The 18984-nt window shown below is 51.3% G+C and overlaps 1 protein-coding gene, 2 long non-coding RNA genes and 1 other non-coding gene across 6 annotated transcripts in view; 3 read left to right on the forward strand and 1 right to left on the reverse strand.

The window, feature by feature from the left end:
• Positions 1 to 1962, forward strand: part of MCFD2 (multiple coagulation factor deficiency 2, ER cargo receptor complex subunit) — a 53446-nt gene extending 51484 nt beyond the window's left edge. For 2 of the 3 annotated variants that reach the window (XM_040623507.1, XM_040623508.1), the window contains exon 5: positions 1203 to 1962. In XM_040623507.1, the coding sequence (XP_040479441.1) occupies positions 1203 to 1434 (232 nt within the window). In that variant the 3' untranslated portion in view covers positions 1435 to 1962. The remainder of the gene's footprint in view (positions 1 to 1202) is intronic. The other variant, XM_040623506.1, reaches the window with a different exon arrangement.
• Positions 1963 to 2539: 577 nt separating this feature from the next.
• On the forward strand, positions 2540 to 15016 carry LOC103671237. The gene is made up of 3 exons (XR_005832996.1): positions 2540 to 5286; positions 6265 to 6373; positions 12974 to 15016. It is a non-coding gene; the product is annotated as an uncharacterized LOC103671237 (long non-coding RNA).
• LOC121101119 lies at positions 12857 to 12963 on the forward strand. The gene has a single exon (XR_005833065.1). It is a non-coding gene; the product is annotated as a U6 spliceosomal RNA (small nuclear RNA).
• A 1566-nt stretch (positions 15017 to 16582) lies between the features above and the next one.
• On the reverse strand, positions 16583 to 18709 carry LOC121100964. Its single transcript, XR_005832748.1, has 2 exons — positions 18166 to 18709; positions 16583 to 16979 (listed from the first exon to the last, which is right to left on the reverse strand). It is a non-coding gene; the product is annotated as an uncharacterized LOC121100964 (long non-coding RNA).
• Positions 18710 to 18984: the final 275 nt, after the last annotated feature.

The following is an 18984-nucleotide window of genomic DNA, read 5'->3' on the forward strand; positions in this document are numbered from 1 at the left end:
TCTGTTCGTCCGGGCCGAGAGAGGGACCAAAGATTATCCGGGGAATGTGTGAGGGATGATGAGCTCCCTCTAAGCGTGCCATCCTAGTGGGGGCTGTGGGATTGTCTTTAGAGGTGGGAGCTCAACGGGCCGGGATTCAAAGAGGGTCTGACCCAGCCCCTCGAAACAGCCCACACTTTTGGGGGGTTCTTGAGTTGCAGGGAAGCAGGCTGGACTGTTCTGGTGATCTCTAAGGTTTCCAAGGGATCCCAGAGGTGGCCTTGAAACTACTGTTTGGAGCCTCTGTCAGAAGAGACTCCCCCCCCCCCGCACACTGTAGTGCCCAGTATAATTATTATTATGTTTTGTTTTGTTTTGTTTTGAATGACTTTCCTAGAAACACTCAGACAGGTCAAGAGCTCAGGTCACCCTATTTTTACCATGCAGGCCACCTGCACCTAACCAAGCCCCTCCATGTTTGCTTTGAGGGATGCCTGGTTGTCCTCTCTGCCTCTGAGATCCCATCCCTGGGGCATTGGTCACAGCTCAAACAGGAGCAGTAATACAGCAGGTCATTCTTGCTACAGATACTTACCGAGCGCCATCAGGCCACGTGCCCCAGCTCTTCCAGGCACTGGGTGGTTGGATTAGCTCTCCCATCCGCTTTCTGGGCAGCTCTGCAGGAGTTCCCTGGGCCTGGAGGCAGTACCTGTGCTCAGGCCACTCAGGCGAGCACGGCTTCTGACCGGTAAACGGCTGGCCGGGCCAAGCACCCGGCCTCGGCACAGTATCAAAGCGAGGGCGAGCTCCGGCAGGGCCTGGGTGCCTCCAGCTCTCTCAACAGGAGGGAGCCTGCTTCCCTCCCTGGGCCTGGCTCCAGCTCTCAGGCCTCTCCTCCTGCCTGCCTCTTATCACTATTTCCAGTGTTTAGAAAACGTCATCCTGAGTGGCCAGGGCTGTGAGCCACTGTGAGAGCAAGGAGAGATTTGCTGCAGGGTGATGGGGGTCCCCCGGGGCCTGGTTTTGGCGCGCAGAGCTTGCCAGAGCCAGACACGCACTCCCTGGCCCCACCAGCCCACCTCTACCTCACCTTGGGAAGGTTGAGATTTGTAGTTTTGACAGATGGGGGAGAGAATGAGATGGTTTCTCTAGACCCCAACTTCCCCCACCAGCACTTTTTAAACAGGAAATCCAGGGACACCCACTCTCTTTTTCTTGGTCAGCACAAGACCAGAAGACCAACCCCACGTGCTTAGGAAGAAGCCCTTCCAGCGGCCATGTGCAGACGGCAGTCCTGCTGGGATTGGGGGACAGCAAGACGCCTCTGGGCCTTGCCCTTTCACGCTGGCAGTGCCAGCTTTATGGACTCAGAGCCCCCAACCTGCCTTCCTTCAGATTATAAGGACTCTAGTCACTAGCGCTCCCAGTCTCTTGGCCATTTTCCAGTTCCCCTGAGGACCGAAAAGAAGAAATGGACAATGGGGATGTGGGGGGGCGTCTTGAGATTGGGGGGCCCCCAGACTGCTGATAGAGCTGCCCCTGGCAGGTTATTCACAGAGCAGCCCCTCCCCATGGGCTTCGGTGTACACCTAGTGGAGGCACAACCAGGAGACAGATGTTTTCTCCAGATCTTTCCAGCCTTACGGCTTTTATAACTAGACCTGGAAAAACATCTTTTCCTTTCTTGTTCCTTTGAAAAAGCAAGATTGGCTTAAACACAAAGTGATCATTGGGGCCTTTTGAAAGTAGAAAAAATAAAGAGATGACCTTTTAAGAATAATGCTTCATTTCCTCGTTCTGCCTCCCGGTCTCTCCCCCATGGCTCCTGCCCCTGCCTCGGTGAAGAAAATGCCCCTCTGTGGCTTTGACTCTAGGGGAGATGGAAGACCAGATAACAACCCAGTGTTTCAAAGCCATTTTCCCCAAGGGCCCAACTGCTTGCAAAGCCACTGAAAAAAACCTTGGCCAACCTTCTGGCCCAGCTGCTGGCCTTGAAACCGAGGCTGCTTGGCCTGTCCAGGAAGCCCGTAAATTCCCCAAGTAGGCAAGAAAGTGCACTCTGGAGCTTGCCTCTTTGCTCAGATGCCTGGCTGCAGGCCCTGAACTGTCCTCAGCCAGTCTAGAAGCTGGTGTAAATAAGCACATTTACCTGAGGTAGACCTCATTTTTCTGAGGAATTGTATCCCCTCAGGGGCATCAGCAATCAAAAAGTTCATTGTTCCCTTTGGGAGCCATAGCTCTTCCCCACATGACAGTTGATATTTAATTGATGGCTGCTGTCCTTCATAGGGTTTTTAGCACATCACATGGTATTAGTAAAATTTCAGCTAAATGTTAACTCCTTTGCTTCTGAGGCAGAGAGTGGTGGCTCTCTTAATACCTATATAACCTGTTATAAGCCCCCAAAGGGAGAGTCGCACATATATCATAGGTCAGAAATTCCCTGAGGCCTGAACCAAGTACAGCTTGTAGATGATAGTTCCTGGGAGTTGAGGCAGGCTGCGAGGGGAGCGTTGCTCAGGATTGTTTCAAGTCTGGGAGAAAAGAAGGACCCTTTCTCTCAAGGGTGGAAGAACTGGGAAACAGTCTGGAAGCCTCACGGACATGGGATGTCAACATTAGAGAGGCACAAGATGGCCAACAGGCAGAATTTGGGACCCCACCAGGGCCATGCAGCGGATGTGGGGCAGATGAAGCTAAACAGCTCATGAAGTAAATCTTCAGGCCCTAGGCGTGGCGGTGGGCTCCAGGAGAAAGCAGGGGAGTCCTAGATACAGCCCAGGCTGTCCTGGAAGCTCAAGAGCATTAGGAGGGAGGCTGCCAGCCAGGCTGGCTGCCACAGGCCTATCTTCTACCCATCCTGGCTCCTCAATGGCTACCTGCCTCAGGCCAGTCCCTGCAGCTCTGTGCCTCAGTTTCCCCATCTGTGGTAGGGGATGGTGATACTGAAGGAAAGGATGGGGATGTGAAGGTTCCCCTGGGAAATGCTTGTACAAGGAAGGAGCCAAGTGAGGAGGGGTGACTGTCGTGGGGCCCTCCAGCCACATCTTGCTAGATGAGTTCCATCTTGGGCCTAGGAGCCGGCAGGCTTTATAACCACAAGCGATCTTGAGATGGCTCTTGAACCACAGTGCTCGACAGGCGGGCAGTCCTGGCCCCCTCGTGGGCACACAGCCGAGTCTCCGCTGGCTGGGGGCATTCTGCCTCCTGGGCTTGTCTCGGGAGCTCTTGGTGGGCTGACATCGCCTGGAGAGATCCTGGCCAGCCCTCTCCCCAGTCCTTCCTGCTTGGGTGTTTGGGATTAACATGCATCCCTTGAACCTTTTCATTTTTCTACCCAGATGGAAACTTGGCCAGCGACCAGGCCTGGATGTGCTCGCGGTATGGCTGGGCTCAGGCCAAGCCCACAGTAATTATAATCACATGTGAGGCGCCCGCTGGCTCGCTGGGTGCGGGGGGCCCGGGGAGAGCATGGCTGCCAGCAGGGAGGGCCTGGGCTGAGCGCTGGGCTCCAGGCTCCCCGCTCCGGGCAAGTGTGCAGACAGCGGGACCTCGGGCTCCTGCCCTCACCTTTCTGACCCTCAGTTTCCTCATTTAAATGAAGGGATTGGCTTACAGGACCTGGGAGGGCCCTGCCTATGCTCTGGGGGTCCCAGATAGCATCAGACGTGGACTGGCTCTCATGTGGACGGGCCCCCTGTGGTCTTCCCAGCCCTTGCCTGGCCTTCCACGTACAGAGTGGGACCTGCGTCTGCCCTGCTTCATCGATCTAGATGCTTTCTCACAAGACACAGAGCCAGGGGTATCGAGACTACCATTATCCCAGGGATAGGGGGAGGTGTAGGATACCAGGGTGGGATTGGGAGTGCTTAGGGAAGAGTCTGGAAGGAGAGGCAGACGAGTATCCAAGACAGCCTTCACCAGCTGCCCTGTGGCACTAGGGCAAACTGCAAGCCCATGTGCATCAGCCCGGGGGCGGGAGTTGCCCCTCCGCTTGATTCCATCTCTTTTCCAGTGTAACATAGTCTGAGCCTGGATGCGGCTGCCCAAAGAGTTCTTTACCCAGTGGATTGTTGTGGCTTCTTCCATTCACAGTGGAGTCTCAGAAGGCGGAGGGTGAGGAGCCGTCGAAGAGCTGCGAACAGTGGTTGGCAGGCTAACGGGTTTGGCCAAGGGCAGGGGTCCCGTTCACAAGCACGGTCTCCATAGAGGTGAGGGAGAGGAGAGTTTCTGCAGCTTCACAGAACCCTTGCAGGTTCTCTCCCTCTCCCCACTTTCTACCTGCGCGTGTCTCTCCCCACTTCTTCCTTGGTCTCTCATGTTCTCCTCCGCGGCTTTTCTCATTCCCTCTTGTTCTAACTTCCTTCTTTCTAGCCAGAGGAGCCCAATGATGTCGTGGAAAGAGAATGGCCTGAGGGGGTCAGGCAGCTTTGGCTTTTGAGCCTCAGGCTTCTACAAAATGGGGGGGTGGGCAGGGTTAACGATAACCTAATCACGACGTTGCTGGCGAGATGAAGTAGGATGGGGCCCCTGGGTGGCTCGGTCGGTTAAGTGGCTGCCCTTCGGCTTTGATATCAGGGCCCTGGGATCAAGTGCCACGTTGTGCTCCCTGCTCAGTGGGGAGTCCGCTTCTCCCTCTGCTGCTCCCTCTGCTTGTGCTTTAAGATTTAAATAAACTCTTAAAAAAAAAAAAAGATTAAGTAGGATATATATACAAAACTTCAGTCTGGACAGAGAAAAGTGTCGATAAGAGGCAGCATTATTTATCCAAAATATCAGCTGAAATTCATCTTAAAAGATTAGTTATACTTAATTAACATTTGTTCCCATCCTTAATAAAAATCAGGTAATTCAATTTTTTTTTCCTTGCTCTTATAAAACAGAATGACCATATTCAGATGGACTGCTCTTTTCTGCCTATGGCTTCTGGTTTCCCCGCCGAATGGAACTTAGAACCACGCTGCCAGGGGGCCTCCCATGCACCCCCGGAGGCCGAGGCTTCCCAGAGTTTTCCCACCAGGCTGGAGGACCAGCGTCCCTCGGGTCATCCTTCCCGTGCGCTCAGCAGAGCGGCCGCCCCTACTTCCTCAGCTGTGCTTGGTGGGAACAAGGGGTTCAGAAGCCACGGTATCCCAGGAAGAAGGGAAGAGGCATGGGAACTGAGAAATAGAAGAGACATTTTGCCACATGTTGAGATGTGAATAAAGGCAAAATATTTGTCTCTGCCCAGGGCATGCCGGGGAGTACCCAACGCATGGGAAGGGGACAGGGTTGGATGTGGTGAGCAGACCCCTGTGGGGGACGCTGGTAAGTCACTCCTCCCTCTGCCCTCTGCCTCTTTGTCACAAAGTTAGGGACTGAACACCAAGGTCCCTTCTGGTCCTAATCTCCCATGACTCTCTGATTTGTGTGAACTGAAGTCTGGTGTGCTTGGCATGAAGGATGGGACTCTCCATGCCTCCTCTCTGTCCCTGGATCCTTCCCCCAGCCTGTGAAAGGCCGCTCAGGTCTCTGCTCCCTCAGACACAGACAACCAAGCAGGACACTTCCCAGGATCCTATGCTCCTTCCTTTTACTCCTGAGGCCTCTCGAAAGCTTTTGAGCGTGAATGTAGGGGTAGTATGCTGGGGTGCAGGCCGCTTGCCTTGCACCTCTCAGGCCTTGGAGGGAAGAGCAGAGGGTCCACTCCCTGGTGGGGAAGGAGGTCCGTCCTCCATGGGTGCGCGGCGTTCGCAGGGACATTGCCTTACTCCAGGTTCAGCTCCTGGGCGGCTGCGTTCTGAGCAATGAGCCTCTTTTCATTTCCTAGAGCTGCTGTGACAAATTAACCACCAAGTTGGTGACCTAAAATAACAGAAATTAATTCTCTCGCAGTTTTGGAGGCTAGACTTTAAGGTGTTGTCAGGGCCACACTCCCTCCAGAGACTCTAGGGGAGAATCCGTCCTCGTGTCCTCCAGCTTCTGGTGGCTCCCAGGGATTCGTGCCTTGCGGCTGCAGAATTCCAACCTCGCCTCCATCTTCACTGGCTTCCCTCTGTGTCTGTCTTCTCCTCCATATGTTTCTCATAAGGACACCGGTGATCGGATTTAGGGCCCACCTGAATAGTCCAGGAGGATTTCATTTCAAGATCCTCAGTCACACCGGCAGAGCCCCTTTTTCCATAGAAGGTCCCATTCACAGGTTCCAAGGATCAGGATATGGACAGATCTCTGCAGGGGTGGGGTGTGGACACTATGCCACCCACTAAGGCGCTCTCTCTCTGCCCCCTCCCCCTCCCTCCCCAGGTGACTGGATGAGCTGTGGGCACCTGAGCTCCAGACACAGGCTCCGCTCCAATCCGTAGGCTGGCCTGCCACCCACCCTGCGGTGGACTGATGATCGAGCTGGCCAATGGTATGGCTACTTTCTGGAACTGGGAAACAGGGGGAGCCGGAGCCAGCGAGTAGCAGGGCCGGAAGGGGAGAGGGTGCTGGGGGTTGACGCCCAGGGTGAGCAGAGATTGCGAGGGAGCCGCTGCTGGAGGCAGACAGGACTAGAGCAATCCACTGAGAGGAAAATGGAGCAGGCGCAGAGGGGAAGGAGGGGCCACGGGGGAGACCTTGCAGCTCACCAGAGACAGGCCAAGAGCTCCTGCTCCCAGGGACTGCCTTGGTTCCTGGCAGCTCTTCAGACACAAGGCGAGGTCATATGTACTCTGAGAAAAAAGGAACCCGTTCCCTGAGGCTCTGGAGAGCCTTTTGTGGGACACCACGAGAGCCTGAACGAACAAAGAAACACATTCCTGGTTCTATGGGTGGAGCCTGAGGTCACCTCCAAAGACTCTTGGTGCAGATGTTATGAATAACCCCTCCCATGTGACTGAGCCATGTCACTCTACCGCCCTTCCCATCGAGAGGTGAAGTTGTCTCTCCTCCCTTGAATCCGAGCTTGGCAATGTGACTTACTTTGGCCAATGGGACCTTAGCAAATGTCGGCAGAGGCTTGAATCCCACTCGTGCATGAGGGTTGCCCTCTCTTCGGCCACGGTTGGAAGGCAGAGAGCATGATGGGGATGGGCCTGAGCCGGCTGCTGAAGAGGCCACGCGGAGAACGGAGGTATGTCGGCCTAAAGCTTGCCGACTGCTGGACACATGAGCGAGAACGTGCTAGGCTGTCCAGCCCTAATCAAACCACCAGGTGACTGCGGCCCCATGCCTGACCCCAGGCAAGACCGGCGGAAGAACCACTGACTGAGCCCCGCCAAATCGCGGACCTACAAAATTGTGAGCCGAGAAAGTGGCTGCAGTTTTGAGCCACTAGATTTTGGGGGCGGTTTGCTACTATAACCCCTACAGTCCCCACGTAGGCAAGCCTCCAACCCCCCAAATATAGAGTCAGGCCCTGGACACTCTGGTGGCTCTCAGGGGTATGTGGCAGAAGCTGTGATCCCCCATGAGCCATCCTCCCCCTTTTTCTTTTCAGGAATGGAGCTTTTTAGTAACGGCACAAGTCCAACTAACCAGAGACTATTTTGCAGCGAAGTACGATGACATTTTTACTGATAGAATGGAGTGAAAGGGATGCGTGCAACTTCTGTGTTACTTCTTTAAAAGGAATGTGCTTGCCCTACACTTCCTCCGTCCCCCCTTCCTGCAGGCTGGAATGCAGAGCTGGGGCCAGGAGGGTGGACAGCTGTGGCAGGGAGGCAGGACCTCGTAAGATGGTGGCTCCTGTTGCCTCACACAGCTGAGTGTGGGGGGTGGTTCCACAAAAGGGGGGCTGCTGTGAAGGCAAGGACTCGGTAGACAGGAGTGTGTCCACCACAAGAGGCTCTCAGCTCTCTCCCAACCCTGTCTCTTGTCCCCCAGCCTCCTCAGCACGTTCCCTCCAGCTCTACAGCAAGAACAGAGAGAACAGGGGGAGAGCAGAGGAAGCAGCATGTGCAAAGGTCCAGAGGGGAAAGAGGTCCTACTACATTTGGTGCACTGGAAGCAGCTTGGAATGGTGGGGGGAGGGGAGTGGGGGGACATGGGGAGGGCAGGAAGATGTGAGGCTGAGACCATGTCCTGAAAGGGGTTGGTCAGTGGAGAGTCCCCGGCTGGCTGTAACTTAAATAGAGGACTCTGGCTGCCATGTAGAGCATTGAAAGGGGACCAGGTGGAGGCAAGGAGGCCAGTTAGGAGGCTGTAGAAGCCATCCAAGCAACAGATGATGGGGGCCTGAGGAGAAAGGTGGTGCCGAGGAACAAGACAAGTACATTCAGAAACATTTAGGAGGAAAAACAAGCCAGATTTGTAGATAAGTCTGTTGTGGGGGATATGGAAGAGGGAGGATTCCAGGCTGACTTTGTGGGGACGCAGATGCCATCTGCTAGGACCAGGGACACAGGCAGAGAAGTGGGATGGGGAAGGTGAAGCCCGCTGGCTTCCGTCTTGGACGTGCTGGGTTGGAGGTGCCATTGGGACATTCAGGTGCTCGATGCTTTTTGCATAGACCGCTTCTGGAGTCTCTTAATTGGCTGCTCTCCAGTCCCCACCCCCACCTTTTTAAATTACATTAAATCCAACCAGATTAATGTCCCAGATGATAGCACTGCCCTGATCAAAACCTTCAGTGCTTTCCTGCTTTCTCGATGTCAGTCTAAGCTCTTTATCCTGGCATCTGAGGTCCGATGCCCACCCTCCTCCCTCCCACACAGGCCACAGCTCCTCTTCCCAGGCCTCTTTTCTGGCCACACTGACCCATTAAGTTTCCCCATTTATAGTCTGCTGCCTTCACCCCTTGGGTCAGCCTGGAGTGCCCCCTTCTCATGGATACATACAAAAAATTTCACTCATCCTTCAAAGTCAAGTTCACAAGCTACTTCCTCCATTAGTTGGTCCTTGATTCCCTCTATGGAAAGATAATCCCTCCCTTCTGAATTTCCACAATATTTTCTCTGTCATATTCTATATGCATCACATATGTAAGATAAGATAGTGATTGATGGGCCTGGTACCAAAGGATGTAGGGACATGGGTTATTTTGGTTTGCTTATGTGGCATCTGGTCTCCTGCTTCTGCTCCAGAACCTCAGTTTTCCTCTGGGAGCCACCACTTCCCCTGCTCTCAATCCTTGAGCTCTGGACAGGGCTGACCCCCACCTCAGTCATGAGTCAAGGCTAAGTCAGGACTCATCAATCCAGTAAGAACCCAGGCAGGACTTTGGGGTGAAAGGGGCAGAAGGAGCCTTGGAAGAGAGAGTTGGGTCTGTGGAGGAAAAGCTCACTGTCCATGGGGTGTTGAACTGGAAGATGAGATTCTGGGGCCATCCACTAAGGGAGCACTCCCTCAAGAATGGAGCCAACCAGAGAAAGACTGGTCTGAGGGGGAAATTCTTGACGATGCTGTTTGTACACCTGGATCAAGCCACCCTTGTCCATTTTCAGTTACTTTAGCCAACAAATTCCCTTTTATGCTTAAGCCAGTTTAAATTAGGTTCCTATTACTGGCAGACAAAGATGGTTTAACTAATACAGGAGGCTCAAACAACCTGTTGAGTGGATGAATGAATGAATGAATGAATGCATGAGTGAGTATGACTTAAAGTCTGTCCCCTCCTACTGCACAGTGGTGTTTGGGTGGATTTCTTCAAGGAGTGATCCATTAAAACTCCGAGTCTATTCATGGTCTATAGGTGCCTCCCTGTACAAGGCAGAGGAAGCCTTAGAAGGAGAAGAAGCCAGGCGTGTTTCAGTGCTTGAGACAGACAGGCATGCTTTCTGTAATGTATTTGTTTGTTCTGTCTCCTCCCACCTGCTCCAGGAAGACAGCAACATTGTCCTGTTCATAGCTGTGCTGAACATCTTCTCGTGTGTGCCTTGGCCATTTCCAGATCTTCTTTGGAGAAATGTCTGCTTTGCTCTTTTGCTCGTTTTCATATTGGGTCATCTTTTTATTGAATTATAAGTGTTCTTTATATATTCTGGATCCAGGTCCCTGATCAGATAGATGATTTGCAAAAAATATTTTGTTCCATTCAGTGTGTTGTCTTTTCACCTTGATGGTATCATTTATGGCACAAATTTTTACAGTTTTAGCATATTAAAAAAACCCCGCTTTACTGAGGTATAATTTGTGTACCACAAATTTCACGCATTTGAAATGCTGCATTCAACGATTTTTTAGTGCATGTACAGAGTTGTGCCTCACCATAACCATCTTCGTAATCTAGTGTTAGAACATTTCCATCACCCCCCCCCAAAGAACTATTGTGGCCATTTGCAGTCCACTCCTGTTACACTGTCAGCCCCAGCCAGCCACTCTGGATGTTTGGGACACGTCCCATAGATGGAATCCTACAACATGTCGTCTTTCACTTCCGGCTTCTGTCTCTCAGCATAATGTTTTTGAGGTTTATCTGCGTTATAGCATGTCAGTAGTTTGCTTCTTTTTGATTGCTGACTAGTATTCCATTGTGTATCTATTCACTGGCTGATAGACATTTGAGTTATTTCTAGTTTGGTGCTATTAGGAATAGAGCCGCTCTGATTCGATGTCATTGTCTCAGTAGTTCGGCAGCTCTAACGAAACACCATAGTCTGCCAGGGGTTGGGGGGGAGGGGTGTGGCTTAAACAACAGTTATTTGTCACAGTTCTGGAGGCTGGCAGTCCAAGATCTAGGTGCTGGCCCATTCACGTCCTCTTCCTGGCTGGCAGATGGCTGCCTCTTCTCTCCCTCCTCATGTGGCAGAGGGAGGGATTTGGGTTCTCTCTACTGATGAAGACACTAATCCCATCATGGAGGCCCCACCCTCGTGACCTCATCTAAACCCGATTGCCTCCCAAAGGCGCCACCTCCAAATACCATCACATCGGGAGGGAGGGCTTCAATATATGGATTTGGGGGGGACACAAGCATTCAGCCCATACCAGTAATTACTGATATGACTGGATTTATATCTACCTTTTTGATACGTCTCATGTCTGTTTTGTTCCTGTTTCTCCTTTACTGACTTCTTTTGTGTTAAATAGCTACCATTTTAATTTCTTTGTTGGTTTTTCAACTGTGTTATTTTCTTAGTGGTTGTTCTAGGGACAATAGGCATCTTAACTTACCACAAGGTAAGAGGATATTTGACATTTTATGTGACATTTGTTAGCTTGAATTAGTCAATAATTTAGTATTTAATCAATGATGTAATTTAAATATTTCATATTTACATTCAATATATATTAATGCAAATTATTAGTTATTAAATTAACTTCATAACTATTTCATAAATAATTATTTCTTTAGTATTTAGGCATTTGGTGTGTGGTCTCTATCTCTACCCCCATCCTGGGGTCTGCACGTGTTGGGAGCACAGGTGCCTTTCTCATCTTTGCATGGTTGTTATTTTTTCACAGAGCTATATTCATAGTATGAATTATATATTACGAATATTCCAAGTATTTATCCTGCTTTTTATTTTATTTATGTATTTTTTTTTTTTACCAGCTTGTTAAACTTAACATTTTGTTGTAGGCATTTTTAGTCCCCATAAGTCTCTGTGAACTTCTTTTGTAAAAGCTGCGTCGGATTTCCTTGAGTGGATGGGGCAAACTTCAGTTAACCATTTCTCTGCTTTAGGGCGGTTAAGCCATTTTCAGTGTGTAGCCTGTTTCCTAAAGCTGCGGTGAGCCTCTTCGCGCATCTCACGCTCTCCCCATTTTAGAATCTTCAGCAAAATTCCCCCGTGGTAAGATTACTCTGCTGAAGAGAAGAAATATTTTTGTAGTTCTCGGTACCATCACCATACGATTGTCCTCAAGAATGGTGGGGTGTAATTGCGCTCACACTCGGATGTGCCCCCTGGGTGCCCACTGCAATGCTTTTTCTGTTTGACGTTGCCCTTCTTTGGTGATGAGCTAGGTTGGACATTTTTCTGTAAATCCGTTTACTGGTTAAAATGTTTTATGTAAACGGCTTCTTCGCGCCCCTATTTATCTGTAAGGCTCTGTGTTGGTGTTTACACCTTCAGTTTATATGCGCTCTTTGTGTAACATGCCCTCCTCAGAACTGTTTAGGAAGGAGGCAGAGTATAAATACATAAAAACAGATAGTAACCTTTTATCTCCCTTATTTGCTGCCAATATTTCTCCCCACTTGTCCCTTTTCATTTTTTTTAATGCAGAAAATTTACATTTTTCTGTAGTCAAACCCGCTAATCTCTCCTTCGTGATTTTATCAGTGATTTCCAAGTTTAATAAAAGACATTCTCCCTCTGGAGATTTGATGAATGTTTAAGTCTCTCTTCTTCTGGTTTTCCTAGGTTATTAAAAAGTATGGAACTCTTTAATCCCTAGAAAATTTCTTTGTAAAGACTCCCTCTGGTCCGAGGAAGGGGATGATTTCAAAGTATGAGATATTTCTCAAATTCAGCAGTTTCCTTCCCTGGTTTGTTTGCTTGCGATGGTACCTGGGGCCGAGCCTGACCACGTCCTGCAGGCTGTCTGTCTATCTATGTGTCTGGACGGAGAGGATAACAGACTGAAAACTTGCCTCGTGAGCTACACCCACATCCAAGGGGCAGCACAGGGTAGTGGAAGAACAGGACTCAGAACTGAGTTTGGCTCATGTGTGTGGACTCTCAGTCTCTCATTCTCCCTCTGCAAATCGGGGCCAAGAGTGCCTGACAGACAGGGCTGTTGTGAGGGTGATAGGAAATGAAATACAGAAAGTTCTAGAACACCACTTTGCCTGTCAGGGATGTCTCAGGGCCCTGCCTTTGCGTTGACTTGACTCCTGGGTCCCACCTCATGCCCAAAGGTGTCCCTGAGCCTCCCTCACCACAGAGCGTGGGCAGGCCTACCAGAGCAGTTAAGAGTTTTTACTTTTTTAGGTGAGAAAATTGAGGGTTTAGAAAGTTTAAATGGCGTGCTCGCTTCGGCAGCACACAGACTAAAATTGGAACCATACAGAGAAAGTTAGCATGGCCCCTGTGCAGGGATGACACGCAAATTCGTGAAGTGTTCCATTTTTTTTTTTAAAAAGGCAGTTAAATGTCAGAACAGCAGATGCTCTCGACTGCTCTGACACACGGCATCCTGCAGCCCCACTTTGCCTCGTCGTGCCTCAGCTCCTCGGCGTCCTCAACGTGAAATGGAGCTAATTGTCCTCATCGGTCTCCACTGCTGAGGGGTTACTGGATGATCAAATGAAAGGCTCTGAAAAAGACCACGGAAAAATCCAGAGGCAAGGAAGCATCCCCATGGGCGGCTCGGTCCACTCCTCCCTCCGCCTGGACACAGACGAGGCCTTGTGTTAGGTCTGTGAGGCTCCCGCCTCCCCGCCCCTGCTCCGAGGAGAACCACACAGACACTCTGTGAAGGCCCCTTGTGCCTGCTGCTCGCTGGGCAAGAGGCCCAGGGCTTGGCGGAAGCCCCAGGAAGCAGAGCCTGGAGGTGAGCTGCCCTCAGACCCTGCTGTGTTCAGCTTGGAGCAGCTTCTGAAGTCTCAGAGAGCCAGGGTGAGGAGGAACCTGGGGTCACCCAGGCCTCCCCTATTCCACAGATGTGGAAGCTCGGGCTCACAGGGGCAGCCAGTTAGTGGTCATGTCAGAACTTGGGCCGGGGGGGGATCCTGGCTCCCAAGTCCAGTGCACTTTCCACTTGGCCTCTGCTGCTGTGGTGGCCTCCTTGGGAAGGGCTCCTCTGGCCCTCCTGGAAAATTCTTTGCAATTTGATGACATTTGAACAAAACTGCATGATGTTGGAGGATCAGAGCACTTTGACAAGCGTAGCAAAGCACTAAGAACAAGATGCCTCCACAGCTGGGAGGGAGTTTCCTGGGAATAGAATTTTCCAGTAAGGGAAAGAAGCATTTTGAGCAGGAGCTTGAATTTATTGAAACAGCTGGAAGAATGTGGGGGCAGTGGCTGGAGGCAGGCAAAGGTAGTGCGCAAATTTGCCACCACCACCCCATCCTGGCATTTTGACATTTAAAAATAAAGTTGCTTTCTCTTTCAGCACTTTTTTATTTAAACAGAAGCCGGACTGCTCCCATTGCAGGTTGAGGCTAGCAATGGTCCTGAACCCTGGCTGCATATTAGACTCCCCGAGGTGCTTTCAAAATCCCAGTGCCCAGATCAAATCCCAAAGCAAGCATATGGGAGTCTCTTGGGGGAGGACCCAGGCCTCAGTAGTTCTTAACGCCGCTCAGGTAATTCCCATGAGCCACCGAGGTTGCTCAGAGGAGCAGCAGTCCCTGCATTCCATTGCCATCTGGTTTGTGAATCTAAATACACAAACACGTGGGGCAAGTGTGTAATTCTGTTCACCATGCACACTTGTCCGGGCCTTCTCAGGAACACCACTGGGAGACATTTCACCCACGCCCCAGCTCAATCGTACTGTTGGGGCCCTGCCCTGGGCCCACCTCCCGTCCCAAACCAAGAGTCTCCTTCTTCTACTGAGTTATACTGTGACCGATTCGACTAGGGGCCCGCGGCCAACGTGCGAATCTTCCCTGTGGCTTTACTGGACGTGGGTGGTTATTTCTGTTTTCAGCCATGTGTATATTCTCTGCCCAACGAGCTGGTAAACCCTCTGAGGGCAAGACCCCCATCCTTTCCCTTCCCAGAAGCCCTGGGTCGCCCGGGAGCCTTCAATTAAAACTTGTGGTCCAGGAGCTGAATGAAGTCATTGGACCCACTTGGGTTATACCCCACACACTGGATTCCGACAACGACTCTGGGAAATTGGGACTGTGTTATTTTCTGTCTCCATTTCATGATGAAAATGAGGCTCAGCTCGGTTTGTGGCGGGTCACACAGATCAAGGAACTGGCACTACACCGGGCCCGGTGAGCTTCCTTCCCCACCACACAGGTTTCTGCTGACAGTAGACGTGTCCCCAGAGCAGGCAGGACCTTGTTGGGGGCCACGCCGGGAGGCGTCTTTCTCCTGGAGACCTCTCTCTGACTGGGCAGTCGGGGAGGCCATCTGGGAAGGGCTGTTTGGTCTCCAGCTTCGGGTCTGAGGAGGCAGTGAAACAGGATAGAAGTTTCTGCTGAGATCTTAAGATGATAGGTATCGGTTCCCAGAGTCACTGGAAGTAAAAGGCCAATTTTAAAAGGAAACATTTTTAAACTTGTTTTACAAATCTTACAGCCCTTTTTGGGTTGAGCATCAGTTTGTTGGGGAATCTGAGGAAAGGGCTTATTTATTGAATGTGAGGTTCCTCCTCTGTGAGGACGAGGAGAGGAAGGTGCCTGCCTCTCACCTCAAGACCGAGAGGGGCTTCGTCGGAGCTTCTCAGGGAGGTGAGGATGGGATCCCTGGCGCTATGGGGTGCTGGACTGGTGCTTGACTCCCACTTGAGACACCCAAAAGGCTAGAGATGGTTGGCCAGCTGCTCAGTGGACGAACCAAAGGAGAGGTTGCTGTGCTGAGATCAGCCTGAAGTTCCTGAATCTTCTGGAAGAAAGGATGCATGGATGTAGCCCACGGAACAGAGTAGAAAGGGTCTGTTGTGGGTTGAATCGTGTCCCAGGACCCAGAAGTGATGGCTGGTGCCCCTGAATCAGGGACAGAGCCACAGGAAAATGCAGCCCCAGGTGGGCACAGGTGGCAAGGAATGGACTCTGGGGGCTCGCCCTGCCTCTGGGCCTCTGTCCTCTTGCCTAACTGAGGAGCCCGGCAGTGAGGGGGTTCTGCACCCTGGGAAAGCCTCTCCTGATCCCATCGGCCCTCCTGGGGACTCTGTGCCCAGCTGTCCCCTCTCTCACTCTGCATCATAGCTGTCTGGTTACTGACCATCCCCCGTCCGGGAGAGCGGCGTGCTTTGTCTGCACAGCTTGGCTCAGCGGGGTACAGTTCTCTGGCCTCACACAACACAGGGCTCGGCAAACTTTTTCTTAAAAGGCCAGATAACGCTTTCAGCTTTGCAGAGCCGCACAGCCTCTGCTGCGGCGACCCAGCTCTGCCGCCGCGGTGCGGAAGCAGCCCCAGACCCCACGAGTCGGGGTCCTTGCGGCCGGCGACGCTCCACGTGCACAAACTGGCACCGGCCAGAGCCCTGGACCCGGGGTTGCTCATGGACGGAACACGTGAGCAAGTGACACCTGCATCACAGTCGTGCGGGAAACACGGGCGTATCTTCAGAACGAGCGTGAAGGCAGAGCAGCCCGAATGATGGGGCTGTTACGAGGGGCGAGCGGACAGGGGCCTGTAGAGTCTTCACGGGGCCACTGACGGGTCCACGGTCAATAGATGGTAGCGATCGTGATTAGCTGTGGTAGAGGCTGGGGCTGAGATCGCAATGGATCCTGGAGGTCATGCACTCAGAACAGGGCTTGAAACTTAGTTTTGAGTAAGGCTGCTAGCATTTCCATCAAATCCAAGAATACTTTTATTTTACTTTATCTTTTATTATTTTTTAAAGATTTTGTTAGAGAGAGAGCGTACGTGCAAGAGAGAGCACAAGCAGGGGGAGCAGCAGGCAGAGAGAGAAGCAGGCTCCCCACTGAGCAAGGAGCCCGATGCGGGACTCAATCCCAGGACCCTGGGATCATGACCCGAACTGAAGGCAGACACTTAACCGATGGAGCCACCCAGGTGTCCCTAAGACATACTTTTAAAAAATTATGGTAAAACACACAAAATAAGATTTACCACTTTAATCATTTTCAAGCGTACAATCCAGCGGGTTTAATGCGCCCACAGTGTGTGCAGCCGTCCGCATCATCGAGTGCTGGAACATCTTCATCACCCCGGAAGGAAGCCCCACGCACACTGAACAGTCATTCCCCACTCCTCTCTCCTCCAGGCCCCGCAAGACATACGTTATTTTTCTTCTTTTTCCCTTCACGTCTTCACATCCCTGACACCAGCTGTGCTTACAGACAAGGGTCTTATGATCACTGCTTCTCAGGTGGCAGTCCCATGGCGGTCCCATATGCATGAGCATAAACTTGGCCGTAGCTCTATGGTAGAGTTTTGTGCGTTCTTGGGTATTTTATTTGTTAGGTTTAACTGCTATCCAAACTGCCTTCAAGGATGCTGTGATTCAACAGAGGAATGAAAAAGTTGTTGAGTAGGAAGAACGATAAGAAACAGAGTGGCAGGGCATAAATTTGGTATTAATGAAGCAAATATTCATCATCAGAGGAATGACCACAGTCGTGCTCCCTCCAAAGCCACAGCCAAGTGCTTTAGGGGAGAGGAAAGGAAGCTACCAGTGGCTCAAGCTGGGCTATAGTTTATTACTGAGATATGTCTAGAAGATGGACTGTCACATAGAAAGCAAGGCAACTGGAGCCTGGAGAAATCGTGAAATCCCTTAGGGTAGATAATAAACAATTTCAAAGTAATGAGAGGTTGGTGTGACTGGTTCATGTGGCACATGGGACTATTATTAAGACAGTATGTCTCAGTTTCACGGCAGTATTATTTTTCTTGATGGTACATAAAAAACAGTGTATCTTACAATTGATGGCATCTTAAAATGATGATACAGTATTATTACCATCACGTCGCACTGTTATTTCCATCTGCTTGTTTTCCCCACTAGACTGTCAAGGTTTGGAAGACAAGGAGTTCATCTTACTGCTGAGTCCTCAAGGCCTTGCCCAGTGTCTACCATGTAGCAGGAACCAAGAAACGATGTGGAATGAACAAAACTCATTTGGGAGCTGAAGCTCAAATTAATTAATTAGTATTAGCACCCAGCTTCAAGGTGGCTGTGAAAACTAGGTGGAAAAGCCAGCTTAAAAAATCCTGACTTGTCCTGTGCTTGGCACAAAGTGAGTGCTCAGAAGCACTCAGGTGGTGGTGGTTTTGGTACCAGGCAGGACTGTGTCTGGCGATGGTGGTATGGCATCCCAAACAGCAATGGCCTAAACAAGATGGAAACTGATTCCTGCTTCAGGTAAATGAAGCGTGGAAGTTAAGCGCAGGGATGGTGATGCAGCACAAGGACCATCAGGTTCTCGAGTTACTTTGGTCATGATGCCGTGCCATCCTTACGTGTGGTATCCACCTTTAAGGTCTAAGAAGGCTGCTCGAGCTCCAGACATCGTGTTCACATTCCAGCTGGCAGGAAGTAGGAAAGGAGATCAGAAAAACAAATAGCAATACTTGCCCAGAGTCATAAATGCCACTCTGCTTATACTCCGTCGGCTAAAACTTGACTACCTCTAACCACATGGAGCCTGGGAAACAGGCTTTTGTCTAGGCAGCCACGTACCCCACTAAAATTCAGGGGTTCCATTCCTGAGGAGGAAGGGCAGAATGAATGTTGAGGGACAAATAGCGGCCTCTGCCACAGCTGTGGAGCTCCGTGGTGTTCTTCCGCGTACAACACGGTAGTTAGGCTTGTTCTCTCCTGGTGCTGGAAGGCTTTCAGGGGGCGGAGGGGCACGAGCCGGACTGCGAACGACCAGGGGGATTTAAATGAGCAGAAAGGTTGGGTAAGGGCATTGCTAGCAGGAAAATGGCCACACAAGGGCTCAAAGGCAGGAAGGCCCAAGGTGTTCCTGTGGGTTAGCAGGGGCCACGTGTTGGGAGGCTGGCTCCTGGTTCACAGCCCCCGAGCAGGGGGCCAGTGCTGTCCTGACCGTAACAAGCCGCAGAGCCTTGGTGTCCTCCTCTGTAAAACACACACAGAGACCATCCTGTTGTGAGGATTCAAAGACATGCGGTAGGAGGAAGCGCTTTGCAAACTGTAAGCTCCTACACACTTTAGATGTTCAGAAACAATAGCCATTGGGACGCCTGGAGGGCTCAGTCGGTTAAGCGTCTGCCTTCGGCTCAGGGCATGATCCCGGGGTCCTGGAATCAAGTCCCGCATTGGGCTCCTTGTTCGATGGGGAACCTGCTTCTCCCTCCGCCTGCCGCTCCCCCTGCTTCTGGTCTCTCTCTGACAAAATCTTAAAAAACAAAACAAAACAAAACAAAAAAACCAACCCACAAGACACCAGCCACTGTCATGATGACATAGGTTCAGCCTAGGAACTGAGGAGGGATTTGCACTCCACGCCCCCTTCCCTGGGCAGCTCCCCACTCG

Source organism: Ursus maritimus, unplaced genomic scaffold, assembly GCF_017311325.1.
Source record: "Ursus maritimus isolate PB19 unplaced genomic scaffold, ASM1731132v1 scaffold_6, whole genome shotgun sequence".
NCBI lineage: Eukaryota > Metazoa > Chordata > Mammalia > Carnivora > Ursidae > Ursus > Ursus maritimus.